The 19,917-nt window shown below is 51.5% G+C and overlaps 1 protein-coding gene across 1 annotated transcript in view; it reads left to right on the plus strand.

The window, feature by feature from the left end:
* Positions 1–19,917, plus strand: part of LOC126412569 (uncharacterized) — a 175,245-nt gene that overhangs the window by 21,855 nt on the left and 133,473 nt on the right. The window contains exons 21-24 of the mRNA XM_050082213.1: positions 1,812–2,000; positions 3,576–3,701; positions 4,332–4,457; positions 6,977–7,038. Coding sequence (XP_049938170.1) covers positions 1,812–2,000; positions 3,576–3,701; positions 4,332–4,457; positions 6,977–7,038 — 503 coding nt within the window. The remainder of the gene's footprint in view (positions 1–1,811; positions 2,001–3,575; positions 3,702–4,331; positions 4,458–6,976; positions 7,039–19,917) is intronic.

Below are 19,917 nucleotides of genomic sequence, written 5' to 3' on the forward strand. Positions count from 1 at the left end.
GTATGAAAGCTCAGTGTGTACTGGCGGAGCTGCCGTCTGTGCTCAGGTGAGTCACGTGGGGAGGTATGAAAGGTCAGTGTGTACTGGGGGTGCTGCCGTCTGTGCTCAGGTGAGTCACTTGGGGAGGTATGAAGGGTCAGTGTATACCGGCGGAGCTGCCGTCTGTGATTAGGTGAGTCACGTGGGGAGGTATGGAAGGTCAGTATGTACTGGCGGAGCTGCCGCCTGTGCTCAGGTGAGTCACGTGGGGAGGTATAAAAGATCAGTGTGTACTGGCGGAGCTGCCGTCTGTGCTCAGGTAAGTCACGTGGGGAGGTATGAAAGGTCAGTGTGTACTGGCGGAGCTGCCGTCTGTGATCAGGTGAGTCACGTAGGGAGGTATGAAAGGTCAGTGTGTACTGGCGGAGCTGCCGTCTGTGCTCAGGTGATTCACGTGTGGAGGTATGGAAGGTCAGTGTGTACTAGCGGAGCTGCCGACTGTGCTCAGGTGAGTCACGTGGGGAGGTACGAAAGGTAAGTGTGTACTGGCGGCGCTGCCGTCTGTGCTCAGGTGAGTCACGTGGGGAGGTGTGAATGGTCAGTGTGTACTGGCGGAGCTGCCGTCTGTGTTCAGGTGTAGTCACGTGGGGAGGTATTAAAGGTCAGTGTGTACTGGCGGAGCTGCCGTCTGTGCTCAGGTGAGTCACGTGGGGAGGAATGAAAGGTCAGTGTGTAATGGCGGAGCTGCCGTGTATTCACAGGTGAATCACGTTGGGAGGTATGAAAAGTCAGTGTGTACTGGCGGAGTTGCCGTCTGTGCTCAGGTGAGTTACGTGGGGGGGTGTGATAGGTCACTGTGTACTGGCGGAGCTGCCGTCTGTGCTCAGGTAAGTCACGTGGGGAGGTATGAAAGGTCAGTGTGTAATGGCGGAGCTGCCGTCTGTGCTCAGGTGAGTCACGTGGGGAATTATGAAAAGTGAGTGTGTACTGGTGGAGTTGCTGTCTGTGCTCAGGTGAGTCACGTGGGGAGGTATGAAAGGTCAGTGTTTACTGGCGGAGCTGCCGTCTTTGCTCAGGTGAGTCACGTGGGGAGGTATGAAAGGTCAGTGTGTACTGGCGGAGCTGCCGTCTGTGATCAGGTGAGTCACGTGGGGAGGTATGAAAGGACAGTGTGTACTGGCGGAGCTGCCGTCTGTGCCCAGGTGAGTCACGTGGGGAGGTATGAAAGGACAATGTGTACTGGCGGAGCTGATGTCTGTGCTCAGGTGAGTCACGTGGGGAGGAATGAAAGGTCAGTGTGTACTGGCGGAGCTGCCGTCTGTGGTCAGGTGAGTCACGTGGGGAGGTATGCAAGGTCAGTGTGTACTGGCGGAGCTGCCGTCTGTGCTCAGGTGAGTCACGTCGGGAGGTACGAAAGGTCAGTGTGTACTGGCGAAGCTGCCGTCTGTGCTCAGGTGAGTCACGTGGGGAGGTATGAAAGGTCAGTGTGTACTGCCGGAGCTGCCGTCTGTGCTCAGGTGAGTCACGTGGGGAGGTGTGAAAGGTCAGTGTGTACCGGTGGAGCTGCCGTCTGTGCTCAGGTGAGTCACGTGGGGAGGTATGAATGGTCAGTGTGTACTGGCGGAGCTGCCGTCTGTGCTCAGGTGAGTCACGTGGGGAGGTATGAAAGGTCAGTGTGTACTGGCGGAGCTGCTGTCTGTGCTCAGGTGAGTCACGTGGGGAGGTATGAAAGGTCAGTGTGTACTGGCGGAGCTGCCATCTGTGCCCAGGTGAGTCACGTGGAGAGGTATGAAAGGTCACTGTGTACTGACACAGCTGCCGTCTGTGCTCAGGTGAGTCACGTGGGGAGGTATGATGGGTCAGTGTGTACTGGCGGAGCTGCCGTCTGTGCTCAGGTGAGTCACGTGGGGAGGTATGAAGGGTCAGTGTGTACTGGCGGAGATGCCGTCTGTGCTAAGGTGAGTCACGTGGGGACATATGAATGGTCAGTGTTTACTGGCGGAGCTGCCGTCTCTTCTCAGGTGAGTCACGTGGGGAGGTATGAAAGGTCAGTTTGCAATGGCGGAGCTGCCGTCTGTGCTCAGGTGAGTCACGTGGGGAGGTATGAAAATTCAGTGTGTACTGGCGGAGTTGCCGTCTGTGCTCAGGTGAGTCACGTGGTTGGTATGAAAGGTCAGTGTGTACTGGCGGAGCTGCCGTCTGTGCTCAGGTGAGTCACGTGGGGAGGTATGAAAGGTCAGTGTGTACTGGCGGAGCTGCCGTCTGTGCTCAGGTGAGTCACGTGGGGACGTATGAAAAGTCAGTTTGTACTGGCGGAGCTGCCGTCTGTGCTCAGGTGAGTCACGTGGGGAGGTATGAAAGGTCAGTGTGTACTGGCGGAGATGCCGTCTGTGATCAGGGGAGTCACGTGGGGAGGTATGAAAGGTCAGTGTGTACTGGCGGAGCTGCCGTCTGTGCTCAGGTGAGTCACGTGCGGAGGTATGGAGGGTCAGTGTGTACTGGCGGAGCTGCCGACTGTGCTCAGGTGAGTCACGTCGGGAGGTATGAAAGGTCAGTGTGTACTGGCGGAGCTGCCGTCTGTGCTCAGGTGAGTCACGTGGGGAGGTATGAAAGGTCAGTGTGTACTGGCGGAGCTGCCGTCTGTGCTCAGGTGAGTCACGTGGGGAGGTATGAAAGGTCAGTGTGTACTGGGGGTGCTGCCGTCTGTGCTCAGGTGAGTCTCTTGGGGAGGTATGAAGGGTCAGTGTGTACTGGCGGAGCTGCCATCTGTGATTAGGTGAGTCACGTGGGGAGGTATGGAAGGTCAGTATGTACTGGCGGAGCTGCCGCCTGTGCTCAGGTGAGTCACGTGGGGAGGTATAAAAGATCAGTGTGTACTGGCGGAGCTGCCGTCTGTGCTCAGGTAAGTCACGTGGGGAGGTATGAAAGGTCAGTGTGTACTTGCGGAGCTGCCGTCTGTGATCAGGTGAGTCACGTAGGGAGGTATGAAAGGTCAGTGTGTACTGGCGGAGCTGCCGTCTGTGCTCAGGTGATTCACGTGTGGAGGTATGGAAGGTCAGTGTGTACTAGCGGAGCTGCCGACTGTGCTCAGGTGGGTCACGTGGGGAGGTACGAAAGGTAAGTGTGTACTGGCGGAGCTGCCGTCTGTGCTCAGGTGAGTCACGTGGGGAGGTGTGAATGGTCAGTGTGTACTGGCGGAGCTGCCGTCTGTGTTCAGGTGTAGTCACGTGGGGAGGTATGAAAGGTCAGTGTGTACTGGCGGAGCTGCCGTCTGTGCTCAGGTGAGTCACGTGGGGAGGAATGAAAGCTCAGTGTATAATGGCGGAGCTGCCGTGTATTCACAGGTGAGTCACGTTGGGAGGTATGAAAAGTCAGTGTGTACTGGCGGAGTTGCCGTCTGTGCTCAGGTGAGTTACGTGGGGGGGTGTGATAGGTCACTGTGTACTGGCGGAGCTGCCGTCTGTGCTCAGGTAAGTCACGTGGGGAGGTATGAAAGGTCAGTGTGTAATTGCGGAGCTGCCGTCTGTGCTCAGGTGAGTCACGTGGGGAATTATGAAAAGTGAGTGTGTACTGGTGGAGTTGCTGTCTGTGCTCAGGTGAGTCACGTGGGGAGGTATGAAAGGTCAGTGTTTACTGGCGGAGCTGCCGTCTTTGCTCAGGTGAGTTACGTGGGGAGGTATGAAAGGTCAGTGTGTACTGGCGGAGCTGCCGTCTGTGATCAGGTGAGTCACGTGGGGAGGTATGAAAGGACAGTGTGTACTGGCGGAGCTGCCGTCTGTGCCCAGGTGAGTCACGTGGGGAAGTATGAAAGGACAATGTGTACTGGCGGAGCTGATGTCTGTGCTCAGGTGAGTCACGTGGGGAGAAATGAAAGGTCTGTGTGTGCTGGCGGAGCTGCCGTCTGTGCTCAGGTGAGTCACGTGGGGAGGTATGAAAGGTCAGTGTGTACTGGCGGAGCTGCCATCTGTGCTCAGGTGAGTCACGTGGGGAGGTATGAAAGGTCAATGTGTACTGGCGGAGCTGCCGTCTGCGCTCAGGTGAGTCACGTGGGGAGGTATGAAAGGTCAGTGTGTACTGGCGGAGCTGCCGTCTGTGCTCAGGTGAATCACGTGGGGAGGTATGAAAGGTCAGTGTGTACTGGCGGAGCTGCTGTCTATGCTCAGGTGAGTCACGTGGGGAGGTATGAAAGGTCAGTGTGTACTGGCGGAGCTGCTGTCTGTGCTCAGGTGAGTCACGTGGGGAGGTATGAAAGGTCAGTGTGTACTGGCGGAGCTGCCATCTGTGCCCAGGTGAGTCACGTGGAGAGGTATGAAAGGTCACTGTGTACTGACGCAGCTGCCGTCTGTGCTCAGGTGAGTCACGTGGGGAGGTATGATGGGTCAGTGTGTACTGGCGGAGCTGCCGTCTGTGCTCAGGTGAGTCACGTGCGGAGGTATGGTGGGTCAGTGTGTACTGGCGGAGCTGCCGACTGTGCTCAGGTGAGTCACATGGGGAGGTATGAAAGGTCAGTGTGTACTGGCGGAGCTGCCATCTGTGCTCAGGTGAGTCACGTGGGGAGGTATGAAAGGTCAGTGTGTACTGGGGGTGCTGCCTTCTGTGCTCAGGTGAGTCACTTGGGGAGGTATGAAGGGTCAGTGTGTACTGGCGGAGCTGCCGTCTGTGATTAGGTGAGTCACGTGGGGAGGTATGGAAGGTCAGTATGTACTGGCGGAGCTGCCGCCTGTGCTCAGGTGAGTCACGTGGGGAGGTATAAAAGATCAGTGCGTACTGGCGGAGCTGCCGTCTGTGCTCAGGTAAGTCACGTGGGGAGGTATGAAAGGTCAGTGTGTACTGGCGGAGCTGCCGTCTGTGATCAGGTGAGTCACGTAGGGAGGTATGAAAGGTCAGTGTGTACTGGCGGAGCTGCCGTCTGTGCTCAGGTGATTCACGTGTGGAGGTATGGAAGGTCAGTGTGTACTAGCGGAGCTGCCGACTGTGCTCAGGTGAGTCACGTGGGGAGGTATGAAAGGTCAGTGTGTACTGGCGGAGCTGCCGTCCGTGATCAGGTGAGTCACGTGGGGAGGTATGAAAGGACTGTGTGTACTGGCGCAGCTGCCGTCTGTGCCCAGGTGAGTCTCGTGGGGAAGTATGAAAGGACAATGTGTACTGGCGGAGCTGATGTCTGTGCTCAGGTGAGTCACGTGGGGAGGAACGAAAGGTCAGTGTGTACTGGCGGAGCTGCCGTCTGGGGTCAGGTGAGTCACGTGGGGAGGTATGAAAGGTCAGTGTGTACTGGCGGAGCTGCCGTCTGTGCTCAGGTGAGTCACGTCGGGAGGTACGAAAGGTCAGTGTGTACTGGCGAAGCTGCCGTCTGTGCTCAGGTGAGTCACGTGGGGAGGTATGAAAGGTCAGTGTGTACTGCCGGAGCTGCCGTCTGTGCTCAGGTGAGTCACGTGGGGAGGTGTGAAAGGTCAGTGTGTACTGGCGGAGCTGCCATCTGTGCCCAGGTGAGTCACGTGGGGAGGTATGAAAGGTCAGTGTGTACTGGCGGAGCTGCCGTCTGTGCTCAGGTGAGTCACGTGGGGAGGTATGAAAGGTCAGTGTGTACTGGCGGAGCTGCCGTCTGTGCTCAGGGGAGTCACGTGGGGAGGTATGAAAGGTCACTGTGTACTGGCGGAGCTGGCGTCTGTGCTCAGGTGAGTCACGTGGGGAGGTATGGAAGGTCAGTGTGTACTTGCAGAGCAGCCGTCTGTGCTCAGGTGAGTCGTGTGAGGAGGTATGAAATGTCAGTGTGTACTGGCGGAGCTGCCATCTGTGCCCAGGTGAGTCACGTGGGGAGGTATGAAAGGTCAGTGTGTACTGGCGGAGCTGCCGTCTGTGCTCAGGTGAGTCATGTGGGGAGGTATGAAAGGCCAGTGTGTACTGGCAGAGCTGCCGTCTGTGCTCAGGTGAGTCACTTGGGGAGGTATGAAAGGTCAGTGTGTACTGGCGGGGCAGCCGTCTGTGCTCAGGTGAGTCACGTGGGGATGTATGAAACGTCAGTGTGTACTGGCGGAGCTGCCGTCTGTGCTCAGGTGAGTCACATGGGTAGGTGTGAAAGGTCAGTGTGTATGGCGGAGCTGCCGTCTGTGCTCAGGTGAGTCACGTGGGGAGGTATGAAAGGTCAGTGTGTACTGGCGGAGCTGGCGTCTGTGCTCAGGTGAGAGACGTGGGGAGGTATGGATGGTCAGTGTGTACTAGCGGAGCTGCTGTCTGTGCTCAGGTGAGTCACGTGGGGAGGTACAAAAGGTCAGTGTGTACTGGCGGAGCTGCCGTCTGTGCTCTGGGGAGTCACGTCGGGAGGTACGAAAGGTCAGTGTGTACTGGCGGAGCTGCCGTCTGTGCTCAGGTGAGTTACGTGGGGAGGTATGAAAGGTCAGTGTGTACTGGCGGAGCTGCCGTCTGTGCTCAGGTGAGTCACGTGGGGAGGTATGAAAGGTCAGTGTGTACTGGCGGAGCTGCCGTCTGTGCTCAGGTGAGTTAGGTGGGGAGGTACGAATGCTCAGTGAGTACTGGCGGAGCTGCCGTCTGTGCTCAGGTGAGTCACGTGGGGAGGTATGAAAGGTCAGTGTGTACTGGCGGGGCTGCCGTCTGTGCTCAGGTGAGTCACGTGGGGAGGTATGAAAGGTCAGTGTGTACTGGCCGAGCTGCCGTCTGCGCTCAGGTGAGTCACGTGGGGAGGCATGAGAGGTCAGTGTGTACTGGCGGAGCTGCCGTCTGTGCCCAGGTGAGTCACGTGGTTAGGTATGAAAGGTTAGTGTGTACTGGCGGAGCTGCCGTCTGTGCTCAGGTGAGTCACATGGGGAGGTGTGAATGGTCAGTGTGTATGGGCGGTGCTGCCGTCTGTGCTCAGGTGAGTCACGTGGGGAGGTATGAAAGGTCAGTGTGTACTGGCGGAGCTGGAGTCTGTGCTCAGGTGAGTGACGTGGGGAGGTATGGATGGTCAGTGTGTACTGGCGGAGATGCCGTCTGTGCTCAGGTGAGTCACGTGGAGAGGTACAAATGGCAGTGTGTACTGGCGGAGCTGCCGTCTGTGCTCAGGTGAGTCACGTCGGGAGGTACGAAAGGTCAGAGTGTACTGGCGGAGCTGCCGTCTGTGCTCAGGTGAGTCACGTTGGGAGGTATGAGAGGTCAGTGTGTACTGGCGGAGATGCCGTCTGTGCTCAGGTGAGTCATTTGGGGAGGTATGATAGGTCAGTGTGTACTGGCGGAGCTGCCGTCTGTGCTCAGCCGAGTCACATGGGGAGGTGTGAAAGGTCAGTGTGTACTGGCGGAGCTGGCGTCTGTGCTCAGGTGAGTCGCATGGGGAGGTATGAAAGGTCAGTGTGTACTGGCGGAGCTGCCATCTGTGCTCAGGTAAGTCACGTGGGGAGGCATGAGAGGTCAGTGTGTACTGGCGGAGTTGCCGTCTGTGCCCAGGTGAGTCACGTGGGGAGGTATGAAAGGTCAGTGTGTATGGGCGGAGCTGCCGTCTGTGCTCAGGTGAGTCACGTGGGGAGGTATGAAAGGTCAGTGTGTACTGGCGGAGCAGGCGTCTGTGCTCAGGTGAGTGACGTGGGGAGGTATGGATGGTCAGTGTGTACTGGCGGAGCTGCCGTCTGTGCTCAGGTGAGTCATTTGGGGAGGTATGATAGGTCAGTGTGTACTGGCGGAGCTGCCGTCTGTGCTCAGCCGAGTCACATGGGGAGGTGTGAAAGGTCAGTGTGTACTGGCGGAGCTGGCGTCTGTGCTCAGGTGAGTCGCATGGGGAGGTATGAAAGGTCAGTGTGTACTGGCGGAGCTGCCATCTGTGCTCAGGTAAGTCACGTGGGGAGGCATGAGAGGTCAGTGAGTACTGGCGGAGCTGCCGTCTGTGCTCAGGTGAGTCACATGGGGAGGTGTGAAAGGTCAGTGTGTATGGGCGGAGCTGCCGTCTGTGCTCAGGTGAGTCACGTGGGGAGGTATGAAAGGTCAGTGTGTACTGGCGGAGCTGCCGTCTGTGCTCAGCCGAGTCACATGGGGAGGTGTGAAAGGTCAGTGTGTACTGGCGGAGCTGGCGTCTGTGCTCAGGTGAGTCGCATGGGGAGGTATGAAAGGTCAGTGTGTACTGGCGGAGCTGCCATCTGTGCTCAGGTAAGTCACGTGGGGAGGCATGAGAGGTCAGTGAGTACTGGCGGAGCTGCCGTCTGTGCTCAGGTGAGTCACATGGGGAGGTGTGAAAGGTCAGTGTGTATGGGCGGAGCTGCCGTCTGTGCTCAGGTGAGTCACGTGGGGAGGTATGAAAGGTCAGTGTGTACTGGCGGAGCAGGCGTCTGTGCTCAGGTGAGTGACGTGGGGAGGTATGGATGGTCAGTGTGTACTGGCGGAGCTGCCGTCTGTGCTCAGGTGAGTCACGTGGGGAGGTACAAAAGGGCAGTGTGTACTGGCGGAGCTGCCGTCTGTGCTCAGGTGAGTCACGTCGGGAGGTACGAAAGGTCAGTGTGTACTGGCGGAGCTGCCGTCTGTGCTCAGGTGAGTCACATGGGGAGGTGTGAAAGGTCAGTGTGTACTGGCGGAGCTGGCTTCTGTGCTCAGGTGAGTCGCATGGATAGGTATGAAAGGTCAGTGTGTACTGGCGGAGCTGACATCTGTGCTCAGGTGAGTCACGTGGGGAGGTATGAAAGGTCAGTGTGTACTGGCGGAGCTGCCGTCTGTGCTCAGCCGAGTCACATGGGGAGGTGTGAAAGGTCAGTGTGTACTGGCGGAGCTGGCGTCTGTGCTCAGGTGAGTCGCATGGGGAGGTATGAAAGGTCAGTGTGTACTGGCGGAGCTGCCATCTGTGCTCAGGTAAGTCACGTGGGGAGGCATGAGAGGTCAGTGAGTACTGGCGGAGCTGCCGTCTGTGCTCAGGTGAGTCACATGGGGAGGTGTGAAAGGTCAGTGTGTATGGGCGGAGCTGCCGTCTGTGCTCAGGTGAGTCACGTGGGGAGGTATGAAAGGTCAGTGTGTACTGGCGGAGCAGGCGTCTGTGCTCAGGTGAGTGACGTGGGGAGGTATGGATGGTCAGTGTGTACTGGCGGAGCTGCCGTCTGTGCTCAGGTGAGTCACGTGGGGAGGTACAAAAGGGCAGTGTGTACTGGCGGAGCTGCCGTCTGTGCTCAGGTGAGTCACGTCGGGAGGTACGAAAGGTCAGTGTGTACTGGCGGAGCTGCCGTCTGTGCTCAGGTGAGTCACGTGGGGAGGTATGAGAGGTCAGTGTGTACTGGCGGAGCTGCCGTCTGTGCTCAGGTGAGTCATTTGGGGAGGTATGATAGGTCAGTGTGTACTGGCGGAGCTGCCGTCTGTGCTCAGCCGAGTCACATGGGGAGGTGTGAAAGGTCAGTGTGTACTGGCGGAGCTGGCGTCTGTGCTCAGGTGAGTCGCATGGGGAGGTATGAAAGGTCAGTGTGTACTGGCGGAGCTGCCATCTGTGCTCAGGTAAGTCACGTGGGGAGGCATGAGAGGTCAGTGAGTACTGGCGGAGCTGCCGTCTGTGCTCAGGTGAGTCACATGGGGAGGTGTGAAAGGTCAGTGTGTATGGGCGGAGCTGCCGTCTGTGCTCAGGTGAGTCACGTGGGGAGGTATGAAAGGTCAGTGTGTACTGGCGGAGCAGGCGTCTGTGCTCAGGTGAGTGACGTGGGGAGGTATGGATGGTCAGTGTGTACTGGCGGAGCTGCCGTCTGTGCTCAGGTGAGTCACGTGGGGAGGTACAAAAGGGCAGTGTGTACTGGCGGAGCTGCCGTCTGTGCTCAGGTGAGTCACGTCGGGAGGTACGAAAGGTCAGTGTGTACTGGCGGAGCTGCCGTCTGTGCTCAGGTGAGTCACATGGGACGGTTTCCGAAATGATTGTGACCGCACGGTGGGGATTAACTGACTCTGAATGCGGAGTGGCAGTTGGAACTCGACACATGGGACATTCTATTTCGGAAATCGTTAGGGAATTCAGTATTCCAAGATTCACGGTGTCAAGATGTCCCGCGAATACCAAATTTCAGGCATTCACTTAACGACGAAATTGTCGCTCTTAACAGACAAGCAACGCTGCGTGAAGTTACCGCATAAATCAAAGTACAACGTACGACAAACATACCCGTTAGGACAGAGCGGCGAAATTTGGCGTTAATCAGCTATGGGAGCAGTCGACCGACGCGAGTGTCTTTGCTGACAGCACGATACCGCTAGTAACCATGTCGGTTCGACCTCAGACGACTGGAAAACCACGGCATGATCAGATCAGTCCCGGTTTTAGTTGGTAAGAGATGATGGTAGGGTGGAGATCCCACGAAGCTATGGACCCAAGTTGTCAAGAATGCGCTGAGCAAGATGATTGTGGCTCTATAATGGTGTGGGCAGGATTCACGAGGAATGGAGACAGTCTTCTCGTCCAGTGGAATAGATCATTGGCGGGAAATGACTTTGTTCGTCTTGTTGTAGAGCATTCGTGGACTTCATGTTACCAAACAATGATGGATTTTTTATGGATGTTGATGCGCCATATTAGGTGTTGCTGCATGACTTTTGTCACCTCGGTGTATTACAATGCATTTTGTCGCAAAAAGAAAAATTTCAGAGTTTTCGGAAGGAAATTTCGAATTCAACGCGAATTAAGTTCATTAAATTTTTGGGAAGCAGCTTGACAGTGTGGTGGAAGCAGCGGAACTCATGATTGGTTTTTTTAGTGTAAGCTGAGACAGCTACTTACTATCGGCTAGCGGTTGGCTTGACTGCTAACGGTCACGATTTTTTTTCTGATGCAGTATTTGATGACAGTTTTGCCATAGGCCTGTAACTTATCAACCATAATCAGGCATTCCATCCACGCCAACGAGTGAAACTGTTCCGCAATTGCGGCAGTACACACCTAACGGCATGCGCCGTTTTCCCATCCCGCTTAGTGGAGAAAGCGACAGTTTCGCACCAGAAAGAACAGCCGGCTGTGTTTCAAGAAAAGCAGGGTGTTTATTCAGACTTCTTTTCCAGCGTAAACTAGCAAGTTTCCTCTTTGTTCCAACATTACTATTTATTTGTTTATTTTTCTATCGCGAACTGTGCGTAGCATGCATTTGTCTTCCTTGACCTTTGCCTTCCAGAAATGTGGTACAGTTGGTAGCGAACTGGACCAGCACTGGGAACGAGCAGGTTTCAAATGGCCGTCCGCCCATCCAGATCTAGTTTCTCCGTAGCTTCCCCAAAACGTTTAAGACGATTTAAGTTTCCAGAATGAGATTTTCACTCTGCAGCCGAGTGTGGGCTGATATGAAACTTCCTGGCAAATTAAAACTGTGTGTCGGGGCCGAAACTCGAACTCGGGACCTTTGCTTTTCGCGGGCAAGTGCTCTACCATCTGAGCTGCTCAAGCACGACTTACGACCCGTCCTCACAGCTGCCAGTACCTCGTCTCCTACCTTCCAAACTTTACAGAAGCTCTCCTGCATACCTTGCAGAACTAGCACTTCTGGAAGAAAGGATATTGCGGAGACGTGGCTTAGTCACAGCCTGGGGGATGTTTCCAGAATGAGATTTTCACTCTGCAGCGGAGTGTGCGCTAATATGAAACTTCCTCGCAAATTAAAACTGTGTGTCGGGGCCGAGTTCGAGTCTCGGTCCGGCACACAGTTTTAATTTGCCTGGAAGTTTCAATTTCAATTTGTTTCCTCAGGAAAAGACATGTCCGATATCCATCCACATCCTTGGTCATTCACAACTTGTGTTCTACCTTTGATGCTCTCGTCGTTGACGTAACGACAAACGCTGATCTTCGCTCGTGGTTTTCTTTTTTCCTTTTTTTTTATTTCAATTACACGTTGAAACATGCACGTGTTTGTGTTCCTCTCGTAATCAGGCCTCAGAAATTTACTCACTGGACGTAATCTGTCTGAATTTACCTCTCATGCACAAAATGTGGGTGAAATGGGAGAAAAAGCCCACTGTTATGGATAGATGGAGGCATTGGGATCACAGTAAAGGGTTGAAAGCACGCTGTTGACTTCAAATACACCATTATTGTAGCTATACACTTATGCCAAAATATGGATCACAGGATCCCGTTCCCACAATAAAAATCAGTAAAGCTAAAGAAATTATGCATGAATGACCTGAGATGGAACACTGAAACGACCTAAAAGCTTCCAGAGAGGCTAGCACATTATAAGACCACAATTTTACAAAGCGGGTGATGAGCTAAATTCCGTCTTTAGTCTTCACCACGTATTCGAACAGCGCGACGAATAAAATAAAGTGCGTGCTACATTATCTATTTCATATAAATGTGAAGACCGTAAAATTTGTATATGTCTGTATAATGGAACAAGCTCATAGAATCCAATCATCAAAAGATAGACCCCACATTTCAGTTAAAAAAATATTTATAAGAGAAAATTATTTTCTGGAACCCTAAAATACAGTATTACATTGCAGTGATTAAACTAGAAACGCTCAACGCAACAGACTCTCTCCAGCATAAAACATTGCAACAGCGAGAAGAAGTAAAAGAACGTTGAATTATGAGTAAAATCTTTGCAACACGAATAAAAGATGCAATATGTCACCGAAACACTAATGCGAAAATATTCGGGCCACTTTACAAAACTGAAGTTACAGTGCATGTGCAAAGAATCCAGTTCCTGGGAACATAGAGTTGACCCCTAAAGATTAACTCAGCAGATTCACAAATTCATAAAAAAAATTGCTGGGCTAAGCTGGGAGAAAGAAACAGAGAGAGAGAGCTTAAGGACTTAGAATCGCCGGTTTCACAGTATCGAGATGCAGCCAGGAAAGTCACATGAAGGCAGGGTTTCGAGGAGGAACGGGAAGAACCAAGCAACAGATGTAGTGCAATAAAGCCAAAACTGGGGTAGTCTGTATTATTGCCAAATCTATTCAAGATGGCGCCTCTCCCAACCACCTCTCCATTGGGGTGGATGTGCCAGCATCACATTGTTGATGTTACCACCTCCATTCCTGTATCTCCCCCACTTCCCCCTCCCCATCACCACTTGAGCTGCTGGAGAGGATGGATACTGTCTTGGGAATTGTGTTCATTTATGTGTTTGCATATAACTCTGCTGGAAGAGTTTTACAAAGTTTGGCAGAGAAACTGAACTGTCTGAAATTCAGATATACACAACTGCTTAAAATTGGCAGGAAAAAGACTCAGTCTATGCTGAGAGGCTGGAGAGGAAGGATATAAGGTATATATTTATTTATTTATTTTGGTGGGAAATATGTTCAACTGATGAGGGTCTGGTGTTAGGCAGAGAGGAGTTTAATAAGTGCATTACCTGTAAGGGCTGCATCCATACCCTCTTACAGCAGGAACGGAAGGAGATGACAATGGATGAGCATACGGGGAATACTTGTCATTAGTGATGGTGATGCAGTATGACGGTCTGAGGATGCATTTCACAACTCTTAGACTACTACCTGTGTTTGTTTTAAGTGGTCGGTCAATCCACAGTCCTATTTCATTACCCCAGACTGAATGAACCAGAGATGGTCACCCTCATGTATGGGGCTCGACTGAGGACGGTTGAAACGGGTTTTGTTCGCTTTTCCGATTGCTTGTGTGTGTACGTTCACTTTGCTGTGCTCCTAGTCCACAACACCACCCGAAGTTGGGGGAGAACTGTCCTACAGCCACTGCTGGAAGAATTGCCTCCCACTAATCTACAAGTATATAGCTGCTGAAGAACTTGTACACACACACTCTTACATACACGGTAAGAAGGAGAAAGGCAGCAAACTATCACTGAAGTGTAGGAAGGGAAATACAGACTACCACAACTGACAGAAAATGCTTCCCTGCTCTAATTACACATCGAAATTGTCATGATAAAACCACCACTCGTAATCAACAGATTATAATACAACTCACACACTGGAAATTCAGAAAGAACACTGTAATAACACAACTACCACAAAAACAGACCCCAAAAGATTATAAAACAACACACACACTGGAAATTCAGAAAGAACACAGACCCCAAAAGATCTCACCAGGGTGTTGTGTGTTGGCTGATAATGATATACTGTTTCAGATCTGCAAAACACCAAACATATTTCTATTAAATGACGACCCTTGGAACAGTAGTGAAATATTTTATCACTGACAACTTTCCAGAAGAAGAACAGCCAACATGATGTTAAGGCCCTCAGCTACATCTTATGGTAGGAAGAGGCTGTTCTTGGGGTTGCACTCGCCAGAGGAACAGGCGCTATGACCAGCAGCTGTTGAGGTCGCTATAGATGGTGGCTATTAAATGCGCTGATGCTGACCACAATTTCCCCCCCCCCCCTCCCCCCTCACACTCGCTGCTGCCGGCTGCTTCCAGCAGCCACCCATAGCTTGCACTATCTCCTAGCTCTGAACACTCAAAACTAGTTTCTGTGGAAGTCCTGTAAATAAATTGTCATGCAGATGAGTATTACTGTGGCTTGTGTAAAATGTGTATAAATTGCATTGTAAAGTTACTGTGGTTTATGTTGTGGCATGACAAGAGAAGATGACTGTATGTCCTATCGTGAGGGATGTATAGATTCAGCACATCGATCACCGTGAGGGTATGAAAGAGAGATTTTTTATGTGGAAAATTATGTGCGCTGTAGATACTCAGATTCGTTCCAGAAGCACAGCTGTCACGAGGAGACATTACCTGTACGTCGATCGGTGTCAGACTGTAGCAGCAATCGTAATATTTGATTGCAGTTACACTGGTAAATATGTTCCTGGCTTCCAATATTCTTGTGAGTCTTGTATCTATTTGATGACCTGTAGACAACTTTGCGGGTTTAACTATCAATGAAATTAGCAGTCTGTGCAAAATAATTTTACTGCTGAATGAATCATCTGCAGAAAGAAAGAAAAGATGGATGGTGCTTCGATACCGGCGGCATCAGTAATTCGGCGGCTAATTTCGATAAGAACCAATCATAATGTTCGATTCATACGCAAGACATCCTTTGTGCTGGGATATAGGAGTCTCTACATAGCGGTGGGAACGTCTGGGTGTGTTGAAAGCAGGAATGGTAACACGTGATGGACGGGGTATCACGTTAGGACTGCTGGTAAGAGTGTATTCGATGTTATTCCGCACTATTTTCGTAAACAGGTTCTGTTAGGGCAAGATTTTCCGTGCATACAAGCTGAGACATCACAAAAAGTCCTACAGAAGCACACGTTAAGTATTTCTGGGACACTATGCAATTTACTAGAGTTCGACCCGGTAATTATCTTAGATAGCCATATGCCTTCGTTATAGCCGGCCGGGGTGGCCAAGCGGTTCTAGGCGCTACAGTCTGGAACCGCGCGACCGCTACGGTCGCAGATTTGAATCCTGCCTCGGACATGGATGTGTGTGATGTCCTTAGGTTAGTTAGGTTTAAGTAGTTCTAGGTTCTAGGGGACTGATGACCTCAGAAGTTAAGTCCCATAGTGCTCAGAGCCATTTGAACCATTTTTTTGCCTTCAGTATAACATTGAGAACATTGCTAGATGCGCTTGCGACGGTATGTAGCTATGCGCGGTGATGCGTCAACCTCACATCACGCATGGTCCATTAGAATCGCTAGGGAGAAAGCAGCTTGTGCTATTCTGGAACGGATTTCTGCAGCGTCTCTCAGCAATAAGCTCTTCGCCGGACTGCAGGTAGAGGGAGGGTAGCAGCGAACTTCACGTACATGGCGCACCTTGGAGTGTCTGCACTCTGTAAGTAGGTCTTCGCTGCCATCTGGTCCTGTCATCAACGGCGCGTACGTGATCACGTATTCTAAGAGGAATTTCTCTGGTACCAAGTATGAAAGGGATGTCGCCGCCTCATGCTTGAGGGCACCTGCGTGTGGTTTGACAGCTGATAGCTGCGTCACTTCGCTGGGGCTGCTGCTAGCCTCCTGTGAGGTCCAGTGGACCGGGGGTGGCAGAGGGTACTTGCGCACGTTGATTGTGGGTTTGTTGCATTATTTTGTGAGTAGGTCTGTAGGCAGTGCTATGATTTATTTGGAGAGTTTACGATTTCGTGTCTGCACATCAGGTTACTGCATTATTCAGGAGGAGTTTGCATGTCTGTGCTGAAATTATTTCGGTAAATTAGGAGTTGTTTGTGTGTCTGCAGACTATGTATTGTCACCCCAAGCACATCAGGGCGAGTGTTTTGTGGCAGTGTGATAAATATAGTTCATCCCTAAATAAAATGTTCCAAAATAAATAGAATACACTCCTTCCTTACTCCCCTAGCAGCCCAGTGCAGGCTGCATCATTTTCGTGCCATTTCCCCCTCCAGACCACCATCTTGGATTATGTCACTGGAGGGATTACAGCACCCTCTAGTGGTGGTACTGTGTACTAGGTCAGTTGGACTCTAGATCTCGTGGTGGAGACACTGCCTGCAAAATAAAGACTCACGTCCAGCACAGGCAGAGTCCTTATCCCACCATTTTCCCCCACCATAGCCGCCATCTTGGGTTACATCATAGAACAGACGACAGTGCCCTCTGGTGGCGGTACTGTGTACAAGATCAGATGGACTTAATGTGTCTTTGTGGAGACACTTGGATTACTTCATGGGTAAGAGCACTGGCTGCAGGGGTGTACTAGGTTAGTTGGAGTCCGGACCTCGTAGTGAACACACTGGATGGTTGTATTGCATCAAAGTGCTTAAATAAAGACAGCACTGGTCGAGTCCTTTACCCCGAATCCTACTAGGAGGAGGTTGCGGTCAGGTGACTTAGGTTAGTGGGGGTAGCCCAAGTGACCTATCTTCCCACAATTTTCTTAGGTTAGTAGAGATATGCGAATTGACCTATCTTTACTGCCAAAATTTAAAGTTGGCACCAGTTCCTAGGAAGAGGTTGTAGTCGGATGACTTAGGTTAGTGGAGGTAGCCCAAGTGACCTATCTTCCCACCAAAATTAAAACTTCCCGCCAAAATCCGCCATCTTGGCTGACGTCATCGCCACCATCTTGGATAATGGTACTTTGCCGTGGTGCCCCCCCCTTGCCCCAATACTTTCATAAGCCACACATCACGCCTGTAAATGCCAAACGACGCCATGCTTGGTGTAAGGAGTATAAACATTGGAGGGCTGACAGTGGAAAAACGTTGTGTGGAGTGACGAATCACGTTACACAATGTGGCGATCTGATGGCAGGGAGTGAGTATGGGGAATGCCCGGTGAATGTCGTCTGCCAGCGTGTGTAGTGCCAACAGTTAATTTCGGAGGCAGTGATGTTACGGTGTGGTGGTGTTTTTCTTGGAGGAGGCTTGCACCTCTTGCTGTTTTGCGTGACACTATGACACCACAGGCCTGCATTGATGCTTTAAGCACTTTCTTGCCTCGCCTTGTTTGAGAGCAATTCGGGGATGGCGATTGCATTTTTCAATACGATCGAGCGCCTGTTCATAACGCACGGTCTGTGGCGGAGTGGTTACGCGACAATAAGAGCCCTGTAATGAACTGGCCTGCACAGAGTCCTGACGTGAATCCTATAGAACACCTTTGGATGTTTTGGAACGCCGACTTCGTGCTAACCTTCACCGACCGGCGTCTACACCTCAATGCAGCACTCCGTGAAAAATGGGCTGCCATTCCCCAAGAAACCTTCCAGCACCTGATTGAACGTATGCATGCGAGAGTGGAAGCTGTCATCAAGGCTAAGGGTGGGCCAACAGCATGTAGAATTCCAGCATTACCAATGGAGGGCGCCACGAACTTGTAAGTCATTTTCAGCTAGCTGTCAGATACTTTTGATCACATAGTGTACGTAAAAATGGAATGGATTGTTTTCAAAAGCACACACGCAGGCACACACAAGCGCACGCTCTCACACACACACACACAAACAAACAAACTCAAGAGATTTACGTAAACCGCTCGTCTGGCTCTGTATTTTACTTGTCTTCTCAGTAAGGCGAACGCCTTATTCAAGTTTTTTTATTGAAGAACTACTGTCCATCCACATAGCTGTTATGTTAAATTGTTTTGTGTTCCTGCCAATAATATTCACAAGTATCGGAGTGGAACTTTTTTTTACCTATGTACACCCCGCCTGTCAGTGTGAGAGTGTGTTGAGCGGGCTGCCAGCAGGCGGTGCGGTAGCGCCTGCCAGCAGGTGCCCACTGTGCTGTGGGGGCTCCCCTCTGCAGGAATTAATCAGCGCTGCTTCACGCGTGCGGTCACGGTCGGCCGGATACGAGCGCGAAGCGCAGATAAGGGGCGGAATGATACGGCCAGAAAGTGCCCGGCCGGCCTTAAAAGACTCGTCCGCCTCGGAAACAATAAAAGGGGCGGCCTTCGGCGGTGGTCTCGCAGCGCTGGTCGGTCGGGCCGCGGTCGAGATGGTCGGCCAGATACGCCAGCGGCGATAAACGCGGGACGTAAAACAGGAAACATTACTCGCCCCCTCCGTACAAGGAGGTGCCCGACCATCACGACGCACTTCCGCGGACCGCGTCGCCCGAATAATAGCGCCCCTGTGTGGCCGCCGCTGACCTCTGTGCCCGGGAAGGCCACAAACACACACGCTGACGCATAAATGACTGTCGCCGCTCTCCGAAAGCGTCGAGGACGTACCACGTGAGTAGCCGGTTGCTCCCCTGGGGTCAGAGTCGATTTCAACTGGCACTCATTCGGTTCAACAACGCCGCCTGTCCTCATTTTGCGACTCCTTCTCAAATGTACGGTGCAAGTGAATGAAGCAACACTTAATAGATGATTACACAATCGAAATTACCTATCCAAGGGAAAGCCTCCAGACGCAGACCCCAGCAAACTGTAAGTAATTACTTATTTACATACAAAAACGCGACGTGAACTGTGTGATAATCTAAAAATAAAACAATTATCGTTTTAGATCTCACTGAAAATGCCTTAGAGCAAGAAAAAGGCGAAACGCGTCTGTGAAAAGTAAATTAATTTGCAACAGGAAAATGCGGTTTTATTTGCAAAACAAGTATTTCTGTGATTTCTGCGGCGAATGGCCACGCAAACAAACTTTTTATTGAGAGTAATATTCGTATCTTTGTTGTGGCCTTAAACGTGTTTATTGAGCATAGTCGTTGTGGAATAATTAAAGCCTGTGTAAAGTTTGTCAGTGTTTAAATAATATATTGCAAATATAGTACACTATATTCTTTATTAGCTTCTTTCATTTTTCTTTACTTCGTTTAAGGCTGGTTGACACTCTGCATGGATGGCAGTATTGCTTTTGAAATATTTTAGCGTGTTGCTGGTCAAGCAGTTGCAGCGGCAAGACGAAACGCGCTGCTCTTCGTTGGATCTATCTCGTCTACCAGACCTACCTGATAGGGATCCGAGGCAGATGACCAATACTCAAGAATCGGGCGAACAAGTGCCTTATAAGCCACTTCTTTCGTCCGTGAGTTAATTTATTTAAGATTCTTCCGATGAATCTGAGTCTGGTGTCTGCTTTTCCCTCTATCTGTTTTATATGGTCATTCCACTTAAAGTCGCTCTGGATAGTTACGCCTAGATATTTCACGGCAGACGCTGTCTGCAGTTGTTTGTCATCAATAGTGTAGCTGTACAGTAGCGGATTTCTTTTCCTATGTATGCGCAGTATGTTACATTTATTTACGTTCAGAGTCTGCACCATTCATCAGCTCTCTGCAGGTCGTTCTGAAAATTCTTACTACCTTCTGGCGTTGCAACTTTAGTATATACAACTGCATCATGTGCAAATAGCCTTCAAGAGCATCCGACGCATTCTACTAGGTCATTTATATATATTGTGAACAGCAACGGTCCTATCACACATCCCTGTGGTATTCCGGATATTACCATTACATCTGTCGATTTAGTTCCGTTAAGAGGCTCCGGAACGCCCTATACTTGCAATGTTAAAATAACGCTTATAAATTACATCTTTCCTCACAAAGTATTTGAGGTAGGAAGTTGAACTTTTTACAGATT

The sequence above is a fragment of the Schistocerca serialis genome, chromosome 7 (assembly GCF_023864345.2).
Source record: "Schistocerca serialis cubense isolate TAMUIC-IGC-003099 chromosome 7, iqSchSeri2.2, whole genome shotgun sequence".
Classification (NCBI taxonomy): Eukaryota; Metazoa; Arthropoda; class Insecta; order Orthoptera; family Acrididae; genus Schistocerca; species Schistocerca serialis.